This window comes from Bos mutus, chromosome 2 (assembly GCF_027580195.1).
Source record: "Bos mutus isolate GX-2022 chromosome 2, NWIPB_WYAK_1.1, whole genome shotgun sequence".
NCBI classification, from domain to species: Eukaryota; Metazoa; Chordata; class Mammalia; order Artiodactyla; family Bovidae; genus Bos; species Bos mutus.
The window spans coordinates 29,525,955-29,546,434 of NC_091618.1; the positions used below are offsets into that span (position 1 = coordinate 29,525,955).

The following is a 20,480-nucleotide window of genomic DNA, read 5'->3' on the forward strand; positions in this document are numbered from 1 at the left end:
TGTTAAAGTTTAACTCAAGATAGCTGCCAGGCTTGACAGCCGACCTGTTTAACAATTAACAGACGAGTCCGGCTGTTAATTGCAGAGGCCTTAAAGGGCCTTAAAGAGGGGTCAGCGCCAAGGCCTTGTCCTTGAAGCATATTCACGCCTGGGTGGTGACCATGTAAAACCACTTCCCCTGCAGCTAGCGGTGCATCTGTGCATCTCAAGCTTTGGAAAACACCAAGGTAAGCAAATCATAAACCCTGAACAAATCCTCATGAGCCATGGAAGGATATATTTATAGCTTTGTTTTTGCCCAGAGTTCTAGAAGTGCAGTCCTTCTGAGCAAGCAAGAACTGTAACCCAGAGAGGGAAACAGAGCTAGCAATAAAGACAAGCCCACTGAGGGACCAAGCTTTGGTTAAATCATTCATTCATTCAACATTTATTGAGCGCCTACTGTGTGCCAGGCACCGTGCTAGGCGCGAAATACAGAGATGCATAAGATACAGTCCATGCCCTGAAGGGTTCACAGTCGAGAAGGGGGAGACAAATGTGTAAACAAGTAAAATACAGTGTGATAAGTGCTGCAAGAGAAGCATTGACAAAGAGCAGAGGTAGCCTGGAGGGGGAGGGGCATGGGAGGACGAGGGGGGACTTCCTGGAGGAGGGGGACCTTGAGGGGGATTGGTGAGATGACTAGGTGTTTGCCAGGCAGACAAGGCAGGAGGAGCAAGGGAAAGGCATTCCATTCTGAGGAACAGCAGGAGCGAAGGCACAGAGGCAGGAACTGCAGGTCTGGAGGGGCGGGGAGCTCTGACTATTCTGGCGGTATTGCTAGAGTTGGTACCAGAGGCTGTGGCCGGAGAGGGAGGCAGAGGCAGGATGATGAGGGAAACTGAGGGCAGGGGCATCTCGGGGGCTCCCAGTGGGGAGCAGAGCCTGAGGGAAGGCTTCCACCAAGGAAGAGAAGGCTCCTGGCTGACCCCAGGTACGCCTGCTTGAGGACCATCGTTGTCCTCACTGTGGCCCCAAAGGGACCTGGACCCAAGGCCAGAGGAGGAGCTGAGCTGAGGGAGGGCTGAGCAGAGGGGAAAGGCCCGGACCCGGGGTCCTAGAAGCTGCCACTCACTCGAGAGCTGTCCACTCCTGGACTTCTGATTTCTGCTCTCTGCTGTGTAGACCCCCTGCTCCTGCCAGGATGGGGCCAAGGGCAAATGAGAAATGACAAGGCGATGTTGTTGGCCAATTGCAAAGGGCCAGATGAATGGCTTCACTAACTGAAAGGGGCAAGGGTTGAGGATGAAGCAGGAGTTTCTAAGAATAAGGGCCACAATGAGAAAACCACAGTGGACCTGGTGGACAATGGCTCTCTGGTCCCCAAGGAAGGAGGGGCCCTGCTGGCCCAGGGCAGGGGCAGAGGCCAGCGGGCAGGACCAGGCCAGCTGTGCAGGGAGCATGTGTGACCTACATGACCGTGGGCCTCCAGTCCCAGCCTCCTGGTGTCTCCTTGGCAACGGGGACTCTCCCCCTTCCAGGCAGCAGGGGAGTCACAGAGGCAGATTGTCCACAGCCAGGCTTCCAGCCCTTTCCTCTTTCTCAGAAATGGCTCTGTTTAAAAAAAATGCCCTTGTGGGGGCGGGGGTGGCCTTGCTCTTATGGGTGCCTTGCTCTTGTGCAAAAATGCCTGGGGGAGGAGGGGCAGAGGCTCAGAAAACCAGAGCCCAGGTGCCCCTCTGAGTGACTGCTTTTCCAAAGCACCTCACCTCAGGCCAATCTGGGGGAGCGAGTTTCTTTCCCAGCCGTGGATGGGAGGAAGGGGAAGATGGACTCACCCTGTTCGGGACTCCTGCTGCCCTGAGTTCAGAGGCTGCAGCTAGAGCAAGGGCTCTGCGTCCTCACTGCTGTGGCAGGAACAGGGGGAACTAACTCCCAGTGTCAGCTCTGCCCTTGGTGACTCAGCCTCACCCTGTGGAGTCCCCAAGCCTTCCGTCAGCCGGCCTCCTCTCGGTCTCAGGGTCTCCTCGCCTGTCCCTCCTCTGCCCTTGACCAGTGTCCGGGTGGTGCCCGCTGACGAGCTGATGGAGGTGGGGTGGTAGCAGAGAGAGGGATGGTGTGGTGTGGGCGATGATGGGCGGTCTCCCCACCGCGGTGTGTGGGCTGGGCCGGGCCGGGGTGGGGTCACTTGCTCTTGTGCAGGTCCTTCAGCTGGCGGAGCCTCTCCAGGAGCTGGGCCCGGGAGCAGCCATCATCGCCTGTGGGGCCGGGGCTTGGCCCCAGAGCCTCCTGCAGCACCAGGCAGTGTGTCCTTAGGAACGGGTTATAGGAGCGCTCCTCCCCCAGGGTGGACGGGCACTGTGGGAGGAGAGACACGGGCTTTGGTGGGGAGGATCTGGAAAACGGATCCGACCAGGAAAACCTCCCCACCTCCTGCCCCATCCTGGGGTTCAGGAGTTCTCACTGGAAGGCCCTTGTGCCAAACAGGCCAGAGCTCTGGGGAGGGGCCTGCAGGGCCTGGCTCAGCAGAGATGGGATCCCTCTGGGGAATGCCCCCGGCCCCTCCTGGACCCAAGCCCCGCACCGTGCTCTTGCGTTCCATCCGCTGCCTCTGCACCCACTGCATCTTCCTCTCCCGGGCCAGGTTCTCGGGCTCCACCACGCCTGCAAAGCCCAGGTTCTCCTCTGCATACTCGTGGCCTAAGGATGGCCATGGGGGTCGAGACACAGGGCAGAGTGAGACAGGTTATGGTCAGGAAAAGTCCTCCCATTCCCAGGCCAATGGGTACCTAACAACTGAGGAGGAGGGATAGTGCTTCTAGAAAAAGCCCAACCACAAGGAGCCGCTTCTGTAAACACAAGTCAGCCACGAGTGACGCTGCAGAAGCAATTGGGGGGGGAACCACAGACCTGGAGCCAGAAGACCTGCATTCTAGTGCTGCTGGTTCTGCCCAGCTGTGCAACCTCAGTCAGGTCATGGCCCCTCTCTGAGCCAACGTTTTCTCCTTTGGCAAGTGGGGAAAATAATAATGCCACTAGAACGTTATGTGTCCCTGGGGCTGGGATCACGACCTGGTGCTCGTTAGGTGCTCAAGAAAGTATTTGTTGAATGGAATGAATGGATGAACATATGTTCTGAGGATTGACTGAGATATTAGTGGATGTGTTTTAGAAACTACAGATATGCAATGTACCCATGCATGTATGTATGTATGGATGGATATTCTACATACATGCATATGGATGATGGGTGTGCCGTGTGGGTGTGATGGACACAGGTAATGATCCATTCAGAGTGGATTTAAGGCGCCTCATTAAGCAAAGGCTATTTTCTGTTCTAGGCTCTGGCTATGAGAAATCAGCCATCCCATGGGGACACTCTGGGGCTTACAGGGCTCCCCAGAGGCTGTGGGCTGGCTGCCAGGGGCAGCTGACATAAGAGGCCTTACACAGCCAGTGCTCCAGAAAGAAGGGAGTCTGCCCCCACTGCTGGAGATGGCTCCCAGGAGCCACTGGAGGCAGAGCTGTGTCACCTCTGGGTCAGGAACTGGGTTGGCTGGGACTCTGGGTGTGTGAGGGTCTGGGAAGAGATGGAGGGGAACCTCACCAGGCCACAGAAGAGTGTCGTCTCCCAGCCCAAGCACGGTGTCCAGTGAGCTCAGCATGGTCTCTGCAGTACCCTCAAAGGTCCGTCCTGGTAGGGTCAGCGGGTATGTGTGAGGAACAAGGATCACACAGCAGGGTAAGGTCCATGGAGAGGGCTGGGGACCCCCCTGTATAGCTGGGGCTGACCACCAGCCCTCACCCATGCCCCTGCCATGCCCATTTGTCTGGCATCGATCCCTCCCTCCCCCTGGGAGCTGGACCCAAACATTCAGCCCTAGCTGGGCCTGTCTGAGGGCACAGACTGACACGTGGGGGGAGAGGGGGTGTGGAGCCTCCAGGCTGAGTTCTGTGGCCCCAGGCCCACTCCAGGCAAGGTTGCGCTTTTCCACACAGCACCTCCTTCTTTGCCTGCACTGCCTGGGACTGGTGATCTCCCACCCACAGGATCACCCTGTCACTCAGGGGTTCTCAGGTTTTTGTAACTGGTCTTGCCAGTCACTCTATCAGAGAACCCGGCTCCACCCAATGGAAACAAATGCTCTTTGAGGTCAGTACTCAGTTATAGGCTTCACCTCATTCCATCCATCCCCTTTGGGATGTCATGAGGATATGAAAGAAAAATCGAGGTAACAAAGCTGGGAATAACTGCTAAGGCAACACGTGTGCGGAAACCAACGTTTCCGTGCATTGCGTGGGGCTGCGGCTGTCCTCAGGCCCCTGCCCTGGCCTCTCTTCCTCCCTCTCATCCCTGCACTCCCCCTTCCCTTTTGGGGGACTCACCACAGCCAGAGAGGAAGAGCAGATCCCCTGAGAAGAGGCAGGAGGGACCCTCATAGGGCTCCCCGTCCAGCAGGTAGACCAGATGGCCTTGTGTGTGGCCCGGGGTGGCCAGAGCCTGGATCTGAAGCCGTCCCACGCTAACCACATCTTGATGACACAGGGGACTGAGGAGGGAGGCAACAGTGGAGAGAAGGCACTAGAACTTGGGCCACGCTCCTCTTCCCTCCCCCGCCCCGCCCAGGCCCAAGGGGATAGGTGATGTGCAGGAGCAGGGCTTCCCCACCAGGGAAAGATGGGCCCCCTCAGTGCCCAGGGCTTCAGATTCAAGCCCTCCTGCTTCCTCTTTGGGGGACTATGGCTGGATCAGTTGTGGGGTGGACAGTGTTATGCTTCAGATGGGCTGTGATCTGCCCTTGAAGGGCCAAGAAGGGCATCAGCAAAGATCCAACTGCTGACAGCCCTGAAACACATAACTGAAGGATGAGGGTGAAGGACAGGGCCATCCCACCCCTGGGTCAGGGACTTACTGGGTGAGGTAGGGAATGCTGTCCTGAGGGCTCCCATACACCCGACAGTCCTGGTGCCGCCGACTGAGGTCGCGGTTCCCTCCGCTGTGGTCCCTGTAGGATGGCACAGACAGACAGGGGCTTTAAGGGGCAACTACACTGGGCCTCCTAGCCTCCTTCTTCACAAAGCATCTCCAGGGCTTTGAGCCCTGCGACTCCTGGTTCCTGGACTGAACCAAGCCATCCGCTCCACTTCAGACCTTTGTTCAAGCTGTCGTCCTGCCCTCTAATTCCTCCACGTGGATCTCATCATACCCACCCAGTGCCCCTGCCCCCCAAACCCTGTGTTGGCTGCACAGTTGTTATTGTTTGTATACTTTCCCACAGGGCTGTCTCCCCTGTTGGACTAAAACCTCCCTGGATGAAAGAGATGACAAGGTTTGCCCATGCCCAGCAGACATGCCCATGGAATGAAAGAGAAATGCCTGCCCTGCCCTTCTCTGGTGCTTCAGGAGCCTGGGAAATAGAAGAGGGGGAGACCCGTCCCTCCCTCTTCCCCCCCTCCCCTGGTGCCCCAGTGACTTCATGAGGATGGTGCCCCCCAGCCTGACCCCTGACCCATAGCCCAGTCTGTTCTCATGGGTCCCAGTCCTGGAAAGCCCAGCGGAGCCAGGGCCGGCCAAGGGAAGATGATCTGCACTCAGACCTCCCACCTCAGCCCCTTACCAGTGTTTGTGGGTGCAGAGAATGGCAACCAAGTTAACACCTTCCTTTTCAATGGAAGCCTGGGGGAGAGAGGAGGTAGTCAGGCTGGGGATCGGGATGCTGGGTGGAGAGGAGAGCAGGGAGAGATGTGGGGAAGGCGATGGAGCCAGAGAATGGGAAGGGGGTAGGGAAGAGGGGGTTGGATAAAGGGGGGCACCTGAGCCTCAGCACGGGCACAGGGTGGAGGGAGACTGGCAGAGCAGGTGGACACACAGGTACATGTACACAGAGACGTAAGAAATGGAGAGAATGATGAAGGGACCCAAACACAATAGACAGAGGCAAGAAAAGCAAGGTTCAGAGAGGGGGCCACAGAGAGGAAGAGGCAGAAGGAAGCTGGCTAGACCCACAGCCCCGGGTCAGCACCACTCTCCCTCCAGCTCTGATTCTCCCACTGCTGTCCTCCCTTCCTCCCCCGGCCACACCCTGCACACTGACCCTTCCCCAAGGGGTCACGTGTGTTTGTGGCGGTCAGGGTGTGCTGTGTGAGTGCACATGGAGGGGGCACCTCCCACTGGCAGAGAGCAAGGTCAGCCTCTCTCTAGCAAGAAGCTGCCAGCCCCCCAGGTGAGCCCAGGTCCCACTGCCCTCATCCTCCCCTCACCTGGACAGCCTGAGGGTCTGACGGGTCCACAGCCACAGCCAGCCGGGCCTGGGTGTCGATGATGAGGTAGCTGTAGTTGTCCGAGAGGACGGGGATGGGGAGCACCTTCACTCCTGGGAAATAGAGATGTGGGTTGGGGGGCAGGGCAGGTAGCCCATCCACTGGGGGAAAGAGATGGGGTGGGTGGGCACAGCCTGGGGCGGTTGCTGGCCTGGGGCGGCCAGAGCTCACCATTGAAGAGGCGGGGCTGGGTTCTGGAGTGGCCTTTGGGGTAGCGATTCCGAGCCCTGCGCAGCTGCTGGCGGTAGAAGAGGTACCCGAGCCGGGTGCGCGTGTAGAGGCTGTACCTGCAGGGCGGGACGTCTGCTCAGCCCAGGCCCCACGTCTCCACTGCCTCGGTCACCCCCTGCGCCAGTGCAACTCCACCGCCACTTGTCGCGTGCCGACTGTCTGCCTTGCTCAGGACTCAGGACAAAGATGCAAAATGAAACAGACAGACCCCAAGCTCAAAGCTCATCAGGCCAGATGTGAACTGAGGAATTCACAGAAGAGATCTGAGGATGAGGGCTTTATTCAGTGAAGGCAGTACAGGAGTTAGGAAGCCACAAGGAGGTGGGAACCCTATTTCAGGCAGAGCAGCGGTGCGTCGCAGTCACGCGTGAGACCTACTGAAGGCCAGATTCCTCAGCCCCATCCCAGCGTTTTGAGTCTTAGACAGCTTGAGTGGGGCCCAGGAATCTGTATTTCTAACAAGCTCCGGGTGATGTTGATGCTATTGGCCCAGAGACCACAAGGCTGAGAACCCCTAGGGTAGAGGAAACAATAGGCCCAGGCCCAGAGACAGCAGACAGCAGGGTTCACTTAGGGAAATTACAGAAAGCTCTGCTTGGCTCTTTGGTGGAGGAAGCCAGCAGAAGTGAGGCTGGATGGTTTGACCATACTCCCTCCCTCCACCTGCCACGTTCTAGGCTACACAGTGAAAAGGGGGCACGTGGAACAGAGGGGACTCGTGAGCGACAGAGTCCCCCAATACAGGATTCTGGCACACAGGGCAGCTTTACAGATGCGCGACCCGGCAGTCACAGAGGGCCCCACACTGGGCATGATGCTCTGCTGTCACCATTCTGAAATCCTTAATGATTTTCTCTTTGAACTTGTGTCTTGAACGTGAAGTCTGATGGGACAACGGAACGTGCACATGGGCAGGGGTGATGCACATATCATCATGTCACATCACACGTGTCTGCTCGGTCCCTGCTGCCCTGACCTTGCTTCACACACCGTGTTCACCACGGCCATGAGCACAGAATTCTGGTGGACCCTCTATGTGTGGGAATTCAAGACCCAAGGTGAAGACAAGTGAGTGTACCTCTATGAGTAAAGGGCTGGAGGGCACTAGCTGACCCCACTCCAGTACTCTTGCTTGGAAAATCCCATGGACGGAGAAGCCTGTTAGGCTGCAATCCATGGGGTCGCTAAGAGTCGGACATGACTGAGCGACTTCACTTTCACTTTTCATTTTCATGGATTGGAGAAGGAAATGGCAACCCACTCCAGTGTTCTTGCCTGGAGAATCCCAGGGACGGGGGAGCCTGGTGGGCTGCCGTCTATGGGGTCGCACAGAGTCGGACACGACTGAAGGGATTTAGCATAGCTGACCTGTGAGCCACACTTTGGGTTCAAACTAGAATTTGCTTGTGGGATGTCCCTGGTGGTCCAGTGGTTAAAATTTTGCTTTCTAATGCAGGCGTTGTGAGTTCGATTCCTGGTTGGGAGGCAAAGATCCCATGCACCTCGTGGCCAAAATACCAAATCGCAAAATAGAAGCAATATTGTAACAAACTCAATAAAGACTTTTAAAATGGTCCACATTAAAAAAAAAAATCTTATATAAAAAAAGGAATTTGCTTAAAATGCATCAAGAGGCAATGGTGTTCTAAGAGACACAGGAACCCTACCACATCCTATCTTATGTATAATCCTACCATTAGTGCTGCAAATGACGCTGTTACAGAAAGGAAAGGAAAGAGGCGACGGATCTGTCCTTTTCCTTCCAGCTCTTCCTCATTCATCGGAAAGCTGAAAGTAGAGAGAGCTGAGAATGTGCTACGCATCAAGAAGTGAAACAAAAACAGCTGAGTTAGGTCTGCCCCACACTTCCACTGTTCTGGTAAGAACATAACACATATCTGTGTGCAGGCTAAGAAGTGTGAGCTACGCAGTTTCAGTGATCCCACGCATAACTTAAATGTTCTTATTGTTGCTGTTGGTGCTGTTTAGTCGCTAAGCCGGGTCCAGCTCTTTTGCAATCCCATGGACTATAGCTCGCCAGGTTCCTCTGTCCATGGGATTTCCCAGGCAAGAATACTGGAGTGGGTAGCCATTTCCTTCAGGGGATCTTCCTGATCCAGGGATTGAACTCTCATCTCCTGCTTGGCAGGTGGATTCATTTGCCACTGAGCCACCTGGGAAGCCCCAAGTGTTCTTATATTTGCATTTAAAATTGACATTGCATGATATATAATGAATGGCACAATTCATGCTAATAATTAACATTTTAAATGTTCCCCTACTCAAATGACATTAAGTAGCAAATTAAAAACATCATGGCAAGTCAAGAGAAAGAGATTGTAAAACAAAGGAAAGTCTTCATAATTTCGTATCAGATGTGGCACCTCTTTCTTGCTTTTTGAGCAAGAGGGTCCAAATGCCATTTTATACTGGGCCCTGTGAAGAATGAGCCATCTTGGGCCCTGGGCTCACAGGAGAGTGACAGGCTAGACTGTGGGTGGGTTTGGTCAGTGTTTAGGTTTACACAGCAAGGCGGTAATGGGGGTGGGATTCTGGCTGATCAAGCCTGAGACAGAAAAGTAGAAGTTGGGATGCTGGATGAAGGACCCCAAATCCCTACAGAGGTTTATTGTGTCTGTGGGGGGCAGGGGCAAGGGGAGGGCCCTTTGGGAAGGGCAAGCTGATCTGTCTGCAAGCAATTTGATCAAAACCAAGCAGTTTCCACGGAGAAGGCAATGGCACCCCACTCCAGTACTCTTGCCTGGAAAATCCCATGGACGGAGGAGCCTGGTAGGCTGCGGTCCATGGAGTCGCTAAGAGTCGGACACAGCTGAGCGACTTCACTTTCACTTTTCACTTTCATGCACTGGAGCAGGAAATGGCAACCCACTCCAGTGTTCTTGCCTGGAGAATCCCAGGGACGGGGGAGCCTGGTGGGCTGCCGTCTATGGGGTCGCACAGAGTCAGACAGGACTGAAGCGACTTAGCAGCAGCAGCAAGCATGTTTCTGTAACAGTTTGCTGAAGGTGAATCACTGCTGTCCCAGCTCTGTGTGCCTGAGCACTTGTTTCAGTTGGGAAATTGAATGCGCTGTGGAGGGGTTCTACCATCCTTTAGGAGTCTTCATGACTGTTTTTTATGGGTCCTGTTTTTGTTTTATTTTAAAATTAATTTCGACCACTTCCTACTTTCACTCATTCCACAATATTTAGTGAGGCCTTGCTATTAGCCTGCTCTGGGCACACAGCGGGTAAGGCACAGTCCTGGCTTTCTTGCAGCTTCTACTCTAGTAGGACAGACAGGACAGTAAACATACTGTCAAGGGACTTCCCTGTGGGCCAGTGGTTAAGAATCCGCCTTGCAAAGCAGGGGACTCTGGTTTGATCCCTGGTTGGGGAACTAAGATCCCACACGCTATGGAGCAACTAGGTCCACAGGCCACAACTACTGAGCCCTCACACCACAACAACTGAGTCCTTGCACCACAGTGAAAGATCCCACAAGATGCAATGAAGACCTCGTGCAACACAACTAAGACCCGAGGCAGCCAAATAAATAAATAAACAAACATACTGTTCCCTGATAGCTCAGTTGGTAAAGAATCCGCCTGCAATGCAGGAGACCCTGGTTTGATTCCTGGATCGGGAAGATCTGCTGGAGAAGGGATAGGCTACCCGCTCCAGTACTCTTGGGCTTCCCTTGTGGCTCAGCTGGTAAAGAATCTGCCTGCAATGCAGGAGACCTGGTTTCGATCTCTGGGTTGGGAAGATCCCCTGGAAAAGGGAAAGGCTACCCATTCCAGTATTCTGGCCTGGAGAATTCCATGGACTGTGTAGTCCATGGGGTTGCAAAGAGTTGGACTTGACTGAGAGACTTTCATTTTCACTTTCACTGTCCAGAGAAGATGACAAAATAAACAAGGCGAAAGGACAGAGAAGGAGGACAAGAGCTGCTATTCTAGATCTGATGGTCAGTCACGGAAGGCCTCTTTGAGGAGGTGACATTTCCAAGAAGGAAAGGGGACAGGACGTGTGAGAACCTGGGGAAGGCGCACCAAGACCAGATGAGTGCTGGTGGGAGCTGCTGTTCTTGCCTTCCCGCCTGCTGTGCCACGGGGACAACAAACACTCGGCACAGCACGGATGGGACTGGCTGGACCAACCTACATATCCTGGACTGGACTGTAGACCAGAAAAGGAACGTTGGGGAGACAATGCACGGAATTTCACTGGAGTCTGGAGAGTGGTAACGGTTTGGATGGATGTTAATTTCTTGGTTTTGATGACTGTACCATGGTTATGGAAGATGTTAACATTTCAGAGAACTGGGTGAGGGGGTATATGGGAATTCTTTGCACAAAGTTTGCAAATCTGAGATGATTTCAAAATGAAAATTTTAAAAATAATAAAGAAGAAAAGAAAATCACCCTTGCCTCTGTACCCAGCCACCACCTGGCATCTGGACCCTGTTCCTGACTTCATTTCTTCCTATTTAGGCTTACGGGAAGCGCAGGACCCCTGGCAACAGGAAGCTCTGGGTTCTCATCACGGCTTGGGCCGTCCTTGGTCTGAGACCTTGAGCTAGTCAATGGTCTCACAGATCAGACTTCTCATCTATAAAATAGGGATACCATGACTTACCCCTGCAGGACTGTGTAAGGATTAAGTGACATAAAACAAGATGACAAATGTTAGCCTTCTCCAGGGGCTGAAGGGTGGAAGGTGTTTAGCAACTGCTGTTTCCTTCCCAAATTCAGCCGGACACCCTTCACAGCTGCTAGAACAAGGCTGTGCACAATCTGGGAGGGACTGGTAAACATTCCCTGTCTTCCCTTGTTGGATACTTAGTACACGTACTTTGTCCTCCGACAAAGATCAAGATGCACAAGGGCAGGGACTATGCAGTAAGAAGCTGCAGCAAACCAGGCTCTGCTCTTCCATTGGCTTTAACCAGCAAATATTTACTGCACGTGCTGGACCAGGTACAGAAGGCAGAGAACAAGGCAGACGGCTCCCTGCCAACATAATGAGAGGAGCAGCCAACAGACACTGAACCGGAAAACAAAACAATCAACAAGCAAGCGGTTAACTGTGGTGGGAAAGGAAGATGGTTTCCCGGTAGACTGGGTGCTTGGGAAAGGCTCCTTCTCTGAGGGCGATCCTTGAGCAGGGAACAGACAGATGGGGCAGCCAGTGGTGCTGACTGACTGTGGGGGGCGCAGCACCAACATCCCTATACAGGCACTAGTGGGGCACATTCGAGGAGCTGCCAAGAGACCTCGAAGTCTGTAGGCAGAGAAAGGGTCAGCAAAGTGCGCAGGGGTCAGGCCATGGAGAGGGGGTGGAAAACTGCTGGTGGGTTTGAAAGAGGGGAAGCGTATGTTCTAACTTCCTTTTTAAGAGCTTGCTCAGCTGCTGTGTGGAGGGTAGAATGAACTGGAGCGGAGGGGAAGGGGGCTGGAGAGTCACGCAGTGAGGGACACGACGAGGGCCTAGACTAGAGGAGGTGTTGCAGATGGAGAAAGGTGGTGGTGGGATGGCTGTCAGACCCAAGATCTGTGCTGGCCAGGGTGGCCCCTGTGGCCCTGAGGTCTGGATCGCAGCACAGAGCAGGGGAGGGGCCTGAGGACCCGGTTGCATGGGGCCTGGTTCTTTGCAGACAAAGGATTCCTCGTGCTTCTCTCCAGTCCCTGAGCTCCGTTCCCCCTCCACTGGCGGGCTGGCTGCATCACCAGGGTCTATAACCATGCCTGTCAGCTCTTCCCCTTGCTGCCTCTCTTTCTGGGAAAGGCGCTGTCACCCTCCTAGTTTCACAACTCAAGCATCCATTTAACCCTTTCCCCGGTGACTCAGACAGAATTCCTCTCCATTTCTCATTTCCCTTCATGGGCTCACCCCTGCAAAGAGAAACTGTTGGCGAGGCCCTAAGGAAAGCCTCCTCTAGTCAGCTCTCTGACTCACTGAACCAAACTGCAAACCACTGGCAGATGCTCATGCTCCCAAAGCACCACTTTCGACTGCATCCTGTTCTTGCTCAACAGCCTTCAGCGGCTCCCCAGGGCTGGTGGGAGAGTGTCCAACCCCCAGGCAGGCCCTCTGTGGACCAGGAGGAGGCAAGCCTCTGTCCCCTCCCCAATATGGCCCCATGGAAACCCCGTGTCCCAAGAGTGAACAAGTTGACATCCCAAATGTCCATCGATAGCACAATGGACAAATAAATAATGACATATTCCGACCATCGAAAACTACACATCAGGGGAGTGAATGATTTAGGCTACCAGCTCTCAGCCTGCACAGAGCTCAAACGTAACACTGAGCTAACAGATGCGCCACAGCAAACAGATAACCTGACAATATTTCCCTAAAATGCCAAAGAAGGACTTCCCTGGTGGTCCAGTGGGTGCAGGTCAATCCCTGGTCAGGGAACCAAGATCCCACATGTCGCGTGGTGTGGCTAGGAGAAAAAAACAAAGGCCAAAGCAAGCAAAACCATCATTGGTATGCAGACGTAAATAGTAAAAGAATAAAGGCAGCCGAGGGGAAGGCATGGTCAGCATGGTTAGTAGGGTTTCCTCTGGGAGAGGCGGAAGGTGGGCTGGGGAGGTGGGCGCCGAGCTTCACAGGGTCTGTAACATTGTCTTTCTTAAGCTGGGAGTATTATTTTATCTGTCTTCTGAATGCCTGAAATAGCTCATTAAAATTTCAGAACTACAGTCCTGCCTGGCTCCCACAGGTCTCAGGCTGGAATAGCCTCCAGGCCTTTCTAACTTACTGGAACACTACCCAGTCCCTACTAATCAGCGCCATGCAGGAACCCAAAGCATCCTTCACGGCTTCCCTGGTGGCTCATACGGTAAAGAATCTGCCTGCCAAGCAGGAGACCCAGGTTTGATCCCTGAGTTGGGAAAATGCCCTGGAGAAGGGAATGACACCCCACTCCAATATTCTTGCCTGGGAAATTCCATGAACAGAGGATCCTGGGGGACTACAGTCCACACAGTCACCAAGAGTTGGACACGACTGAGCGACTAACACACACACATACAAGCATTTTTCAGGGCTGGGCTCAACCCCAGGTGCCAGGAGCCGGTGAGGCATTCCACTCGTGACAAAGGTCATGAGAAAGGAGGCTCGGCATACGCAAAGGCGGGATCGAGCCTCAGGAGTCCCCCCGGATATTCTCGAGCATCTACCCCCCAAAAAAACCAGAGTCTGCCTACTTTATTGCTTTGTGCTCTCAACTCTGACTTTACTGGGGGCTGTCCCCTACCACCATCTCTCTCTCTCTGTCAAAGAGTTAACTTACAGCTCCAATTAATAAAGTTCCTGGGCAATTAGGAGTGTTTAAATCCAAACCCCTCAGATGGCTCTCTAACTCGCCTGACAAATTTACCCGGACTCCTACAGCTATGCATATGATTCTTTACAGTCTCCCAGCCTCGAGAGGCAGGGGAAGCTTAAGATATTCAAATAGCTTAGAGCCTCTCAGAGAGTTAGAAACTGTCAGAATAAGACTAGTAGAGGATTTCATTCATGAGCCAATGTTTGTTGCCAAGTTTTCACATCCCCTGAATTGTATCCTTGAATGTGTCTTAATTAATAGATGATATGTAGAAAAAATAAGTAGTGGCCTTGGTGTTAGTAACTTTAGACCCTTAAGGTAATAAATTCTTTTCTTTGTTGTAAACCCATTACACATCCGCCCTATAGGAATGCAATTTTATCTTCGGAAGATGGCGCCAAACCTTAAAATAATTACTCTTAGAGAAAATAAGTCTTTGTTGATAAGTCCTTGTCAAGAGTCATAAAATGTTAATAGGCCTTCTGGCCAGAAGATGATGTAAATCACCTAAACCATTTGTATACGATAAATTTGCAGGAAAGAAACCCTGGTTTTTGATAAGGATCAAAAACTGCTGACTTTGCATCCCCTATTAGCCTCTATGTGTAACTTAGGGTATAAAAGCCCTTGTTGAAAATAAAGCTACGGGCCTTGCTCACCAACGCTTGGTCTCCCCATGTCATTCTTCCCTTTAACTTCTGGCTGAAGTCTCCATCTGGAGCGCGGATATCCTCTGCAACCATTTATTTGCCTGGGCTTCTAAGACCCACTCGAGAAGGTGTCTAAGGTGGGGCACCTTCCGTTATTCGAGAGGGCGCCTGCGGCCTCCGTGGTCAGAGCTAACCTGGTGTCACGGGTTATATTGATTTTCCGCGTAAACCAAGCTACTCAGCCTCTTTTCTCCACTGAATTTTCCTACTGAGCTATCCTCATTCTATTACTCTTTGTATCTCTAATTAGCATATAAATAGTCGCCTAGGCCGTCTCTCCTTCGAATACCCTGAATCAGCCGGGGCTGGACCTCGGCACCCAGGGCCTGATTATCCTGGTAGAAAGCTGCCTTCCCCTGCTCCATCTGGGGCGCTCAGGAGCAGCTGAGCCCCGGGGCAGTGGCTGCGCCTTATCAACTTCTACCTGGTGCCCTAATCAGAGCCATGCAGTGCCATGCAGCGCCCGCAAGGGGCGGGCGGTCACCAGCCTGTTTCTCGTGGCTCCTCTGCAACCCCCTAGCACTGGCCCAGCACAGAACCAGGACTCACAAAACCCTGGCTAAGTGAGCAGGAAAGGCAGCACAGGGCCAGGGATGTAAGTATAAACGTGACGGGCATAGAAAGCGGACTGTCAGCACTGACTGCGGCTCCACCTAACTTGCCCCAGGCCAGGCTGTGATGCCCAGTGAGGGTATCGGAGGCCTGAATTACAGCCACCCCTGCCCTGGCTCTTCCCTTCCCACCTCACCCACCTGCTTCCAAGTCCCTCCCCTCTTCTGGTGGGACCCACAAGGTAGAGCAGGGTACTCTGATAAGCAGGTCATCTAGACCCAAGGGCCTGGGTGAGGCTGTGTCAATGGGGCACAAAATTTCAACTTCCCCGGCCTAGGGTCTGCACCCAGGGCCTCTAAAGTGGAGGAGATGGGGGAGCAGAGGCAAGGGGGTCTGAAGACGGGTCCGCAGTCCTGGCTTTGCCCCACAGGTTAGAACATCTCTCCGGAGCCCACTGGCCTCATCTTTAATAAGAATGACCTTTCCCTCAGCTTTCCCAGACCCCACCAGTGGGCTCAGTGCCTCTCGTTGGTTATCTCCTGTCATCCTCCAAGCAACCCCGAGTCAGGTATCATTATTTCCTCCATTTCACAGATAAGGCCAACGGAGCCCAGAGAGGTGGAAAGGGATTTGCTCAAGATCACAGAGCAGTGAGTGGTTGGGCAGCCTGATCCCGGAGCCCACACTCTTCTTTTTTTTTTTTTTTAATGGCATGTGGTTCCCTGACCAGGGATCAAACCCACGCCCTCTGCAGTGGAAGCACGGAGTTTTAATCACTGGATGGCCAGTAAAGTTCCTGGAGTTCATTCACACTTTTAACCATTGCAAACCCCTAATAAGCAGGTAGGATGAGATGAGTGGGCCTGAACTATTTGGGGTCAGACTCAATTCCTTTGAGGGCCTTTGCTGGGAAAACATATTTGTCGGGGTAATTACAGTGTTCAGACACAGCCGGGCATCTGGCCTCTGGAAACTCCTGGAGCACTAGTTTCAGTCTCTATGAGACACAAGCCTTTGAACTCTGTGAACTCTCTCCCCAGACCACCTCCTCACATGCGCAGTTTTCCTGAGGACCGCAGAGGGTCTGAGACCCCAGCAGCTCTCAGGAGAAGGTGCCTTGAGTGGAGAATCCTGGAGACCTCTTTCAGTCTAGGCTCTGCCACTCTCTGCCCTGAACCATGACTGGGTGGATGGTTTCAAAGGGAGCAGCGCAAGCCAGATGGACAAGAGAATTTAGGAAAAAAAGACGGGAAAATGCAAAAGTGAATGAGTCCCTGGGAAGAACCTGCCTCCCATCTCCTAGCCCCCCATCTTGCTGGGATGTCGCCGTCCCCTGTAATGGGGCTCACAGCTCCCTTTCTTCTGTTGCCTGAGGTAAGAAGCAGAAACTCACTCCCCAAGCCTCAGTTTCCTGCTCTGTAAAACCAAGTGCTCTTCCCCTCTGAATGAGCAGCTGAGCCTGGGAAGTTCAGGTGACTTACACAATGACATGGACCTCTGCAGGGCCTGATGTGGGATTCAAACTCCCTGCAGCGCGAGAATGTGCCAGAACGCATCAGTATGATCTGGGGGTGCTGGTGGAACCCGAAGATGCTGACCTTTTCCTCTTCGGTTTACCACCCACTCGTGGACTCTGATAAAGCAGTTCTGGGGCCCGGAACTACCCACCATCACCTCACCAAAAAGAAAAGCAAGTTTCCTAATTGGTCCTCTGGGACCCAGGTGGGAGACAGAAAAAACACTCTACCGAGTGGGGCTGGGGTGGGGGTAGCCGGTCTGGGGCAGCCTTGTAGGGGCCTGAGGGGGCCCTCCGCCTGGGGTCAGGGCTGCAGGATGAAGCACCTGCCATCCCCACTGGGGGCCACAGGCATACCTTTCACTCCTCGCCTCACTGAACCAGAGCGTGGCTTCTCTGGTATCTGAGTTTGAGCCTCTGGCCCCATGGGAGGCCCCATGGGACAGCTGGGGAGAGTGACACACAGCCCTCCCTCCACCCCCTTCTCTTGGCGCACAGTGGAGAGCACACAATGAAGCTCTTCTTCTCCCCGCCTCCTCCCGCGAGCAGTCTCGCCATCCCGGGCAGCCCTGAGACAGGCCTGGGGGCTGCCTGTCCCAGCTGGGCCCTGGCCCCAGACTCCACCAGCTGGACAACAAGCCCAGGCTGAGAGGACTCTGGTCAGGGGGTGCTTTTGGCTTCTCCTCTCCTGCCTGCCTCCCCTACCGGTCTCCACCCGGGACCCAGCTTTTCCCAGGCTTTTCATCTGACCAGTGACAGGCAATCTTTATGAAAGCAAACAGGAAATGCCTGTCTGCAGGCCTAGGGACCTGGACTCCCCCAGGACACAGAGTCCTGCTGGAGCACAGCCTGCTCAGAGGCCCCTCAGGAACAAACTGAGCCACGAGATGTTTTGCACTTTCCCCAAATTGAGGAAACTGAAGAAGATAACGAGACAGCGAAAAAGGCCCTAGAGGGTGAAGAGTTTCCTGAAGCTGCCAGCAAGGCCTTGAGGGGTCGGGGGACAACTTCCCCATGACCAGGAGAGGGGCAGTGCCTGCAACAGGTCAAGACACAGGCCCGACTGGGAGACCACAGGCCCCATCTTCATACCCATCCCCTCATCCGGTTCGGTCCTCTGCTGACTTTGCAGCCCTCTCCAGCCTTTAGCATCTTTCCCAAGGGGAGGAGGAGTGGCTCCTGAGGGCTCCCGGGGAGGACCAGAGGCACAGTCAGATCTCAGTCCTGGGCAGGAGGCCTGGACTATTTGTGTCTCCTTGCCTAAAATCCCAGGCCACCTGCCCAGCCAAGGCCCTAGGGTTTTGTTTGGTGTGGGTCTGTTTCTTGGCCCTCCCTCCCGCCTCCATCCGTCCCCTCCTCACCCCAACCCCAGGCCCTCCTGATTCAGCCCTGTTCCTTGGGCTTGGCCTGTGGGAGTCCAGTGAGGAAATCACACTATGAACACCTGATGCAGGAACAAGCAAGAATACACAATGAAAGCTCTAAGAGGACAGACAATGCCAGGGGTCAGTCTGGAGGCAGTGATGAACTTTGACTGGAGAGGCTGGACAAGCTTTGTGGAGGAGATAGCATTTGGGCCAAGCTTTTATTAACTCCAAAGCCCTTTAATGAGGGCAACTCTGTGTCAGCCACTGCTCTGGAAGCTGGGATACAGTAGTGAAAGAAGTTTCTTCCCTCATCTGGCTCATATTCTGATTGAGGGAGAAAGCCAGTAAACAGGCAAGTCGATATATAGGATGTCACATGGTGATATGTACTGTGGAGAAGGGGCTTCCCAGGTGGTTCAGAGGTAAAGAACCTGCCTGCCAATGCAGGAAATGCAGGAGACCCAGGTTCAGCCCCTGGGTCGGGAAGATCCTGGAGGAGGAATGGCAACCCACTCCAGTGTTCTTGCCTGGAGAATCCCATGGACAGAGGAGCCTGGCAGGCTGCAGTCCATGGGGCTGCAGAGTCGGACGTGACTGAGCAACTGAGCACGCACGTGAGCACGCTGTGGAGTAAGACTGCAGGCGTTGGGACCCTGCGATTTTTATACAGGGTGGTCAGGGTAGGCCTTTTTAACACAGTGAAATCTGAGCAGAGACCTGAAGGAAGCCAGGCACAGCCACGTGGCCATCTGGGGGAAGAAGGGTCTAGTGAGAGAGAACAGTGACAAAAGAGCTTGGAGGTGAGACTATCTCAGAATGCTTGAGGAACAGCAAAGTGGCCTGTGGCTGAAATCCAACGAGCAAGGTGAAGGGCATACAAAAAACCACCAGAAACAGTGAGGTGGAGGATGGGCAGGTCCAGAGGGAGCCATTCTGGAGGGTTCTAAGCAGAGGAGTGGCACATTTCTGACTTAAATCTTAAAGGTTTGATTCTGGTTGCCTTGCTGAGAGTGCTCTTGTGAGTACAAAGGCTGAAGGGAGCTGTCAATTTAGGAGATCAGGTGCGAGGCGACCTGGGGTTGGCTCAGGGTTGTAGCAGTGGAAGTGGGGTGAGTGTTCAGATTTTGGGCATAGTTTGAGGATGAGCTTTGAGGAAATAATATTTGATGTAGGGAGGAAGGTCTGGCAGACCCCAGAGAGAACTACAGCAAGAGCACAGGGCCTGGGGAAGGTGGGATTGGGCAGCTCTGGAGGGGGTGTGGGAGGGCCCCAAAGGCCTGGGCGAGGGGTGTGGACTCCATTCTGCAGGCAGCACGGCCTGGGGAAGGGCACACCTACGGGGACATCCGGCAGAGGAGCTGCTATGGGTGCTGGTGCTGCGGCTCTCCAGGGCTCCAAGGCCTGCAGAAGAGGACCCTCCCTGCTTCCCTCCTGAAGGCCGTGTTGTGGATGGCCCAGCCCACCGCCTCTGTGTGGCCTTGGCCACAAGCAGGTGGGCCATTCACTCTAGGGTCCTCAGCTCAGGACTCCTGCCCTCTCTTTGAAATCAAACCATTGGTCCTCACTGGCCCCAGAGAAGGGCTTTTCTCTTGCAGGAGTGGAGCAAGCAATGTTTGTCCTGGGACAGCTTTTCACTTGGGTCAGGAGATTCAAGAAAGATCTTCTATGCCTAGGAATGAAGAGGGGACTTGGTCAGGGAGGGTGGGAGGGCTTTGTCTGCCGGACTGTCCATTTCAGAAGCTGGCTGCCTTCCACTTTCTCAGCTCTGAAAGATGGTTCCCATCCCTGCATGCAGGAACTCAGCCTAATTCCCCATTCACTGCTCCCTCTGCAGACAGGCCCTGCTCAGGGTCCTGTTCTCTAACCAAACCTCCTCAACTACCACTGAGAAGACAAAGGGGCAAAAGGGAAACTGAGGCATGAGGCAGGGGGGCACACAGAGGGGAGCACACACTCCCAATCCTAGCCTGCCCAGGCACACCCTGTCACTCTTGGGGAATCTATCATGCCCTGTGCCTCTGGCCAGTTAGGGTCCCTGTTCCTCTATCTGACTCCTTGAGAACAGCTCCTATCAGTGATCCCGCAATCCTGACCCAGGGCAGTAAGGAGGGGTGGGGGTCACTGAATGAACGAAGGGATGTGGGATTTCCTGAGAGTAAGTGAGCAGGATACACTTGGAAGACAATAGAAGAATGTGTGTGTGCTCAGTCACTCAGTTGCATCTGACTCTTTGGGACCCCCATGGACTGTAGCCTACCATGCTCTTCTCTCCATGGGATTTTCTGGGGAAGAATCCTGGAGTGGGTTGCCATTTCCTTCTCTAGGGGATCTTCCCGACCCAGGGATTGAACCTGCAGCTCCTGCGTTGGCAGGTGGATTCTTTATTACTGAGCCACCTGGGAAGAAGCACGTAAGGAAGCTTAAAAAAAAAAAAGTTGAGGGACTTCCCTGGTGGCCCAGTGA

At 54.0% G+C, this 20,480-nt stretch overlaps 1 protein-coding gene across 2 annotated transcripts in view; it reads right to left on the reverse strand.

Annotated features, from left to right (window-relative positions):
• Positions 1 to 398: 398 nt before the first annotated feature.
• Positions 399 to 20,480, reverse strand: part of PNKD (PNKD metallo-beta-lactamase domain containing) — a 72,971-nt gene continuing 52,889 nt past the window's right edge. For both annotated transcript variants that reach the window (XM_005889647.2, XM_070386821.1), the window contains 8 exons: positions 6,472 to 6,587; positions 6,241 to 6,353; positions 5,598 to 5,656; positions 4,893 to 4,985; positions 4,366 to 4,529; positions 3,587 to 3,673; positions 2,564 to 2,679; positions 399 to 2,337 (listed from right to left, as the gene is read on the reverse strand). In XM_005889647.2, coding sequence (XP_005889709.1) covers positions 2,164 to 2,337; positions 2,564 to 2,679; positions 3,587 to 3,673; positions 4,366 to 4,529; positions 4,893 to 4,985; positions 5,598 to 5,656; positions 6,241 to 6,353; positions 6,472 to 6,587 — 922 coding nt within the window. In that variant the 3' untranslated portion in view covers positions 399 to 2,163. The remainder of the gene's footprint in view (positions 2,338 to 2,563; positions 2,680 to 3,586; positions 3,674 to 4,365; positions 4,530 to 4,892; positions 4,986 to 5,597; positions 5,657 to 6,240; positions 6,354 to 6,471; positions 6,588 to 20,480) is intronic.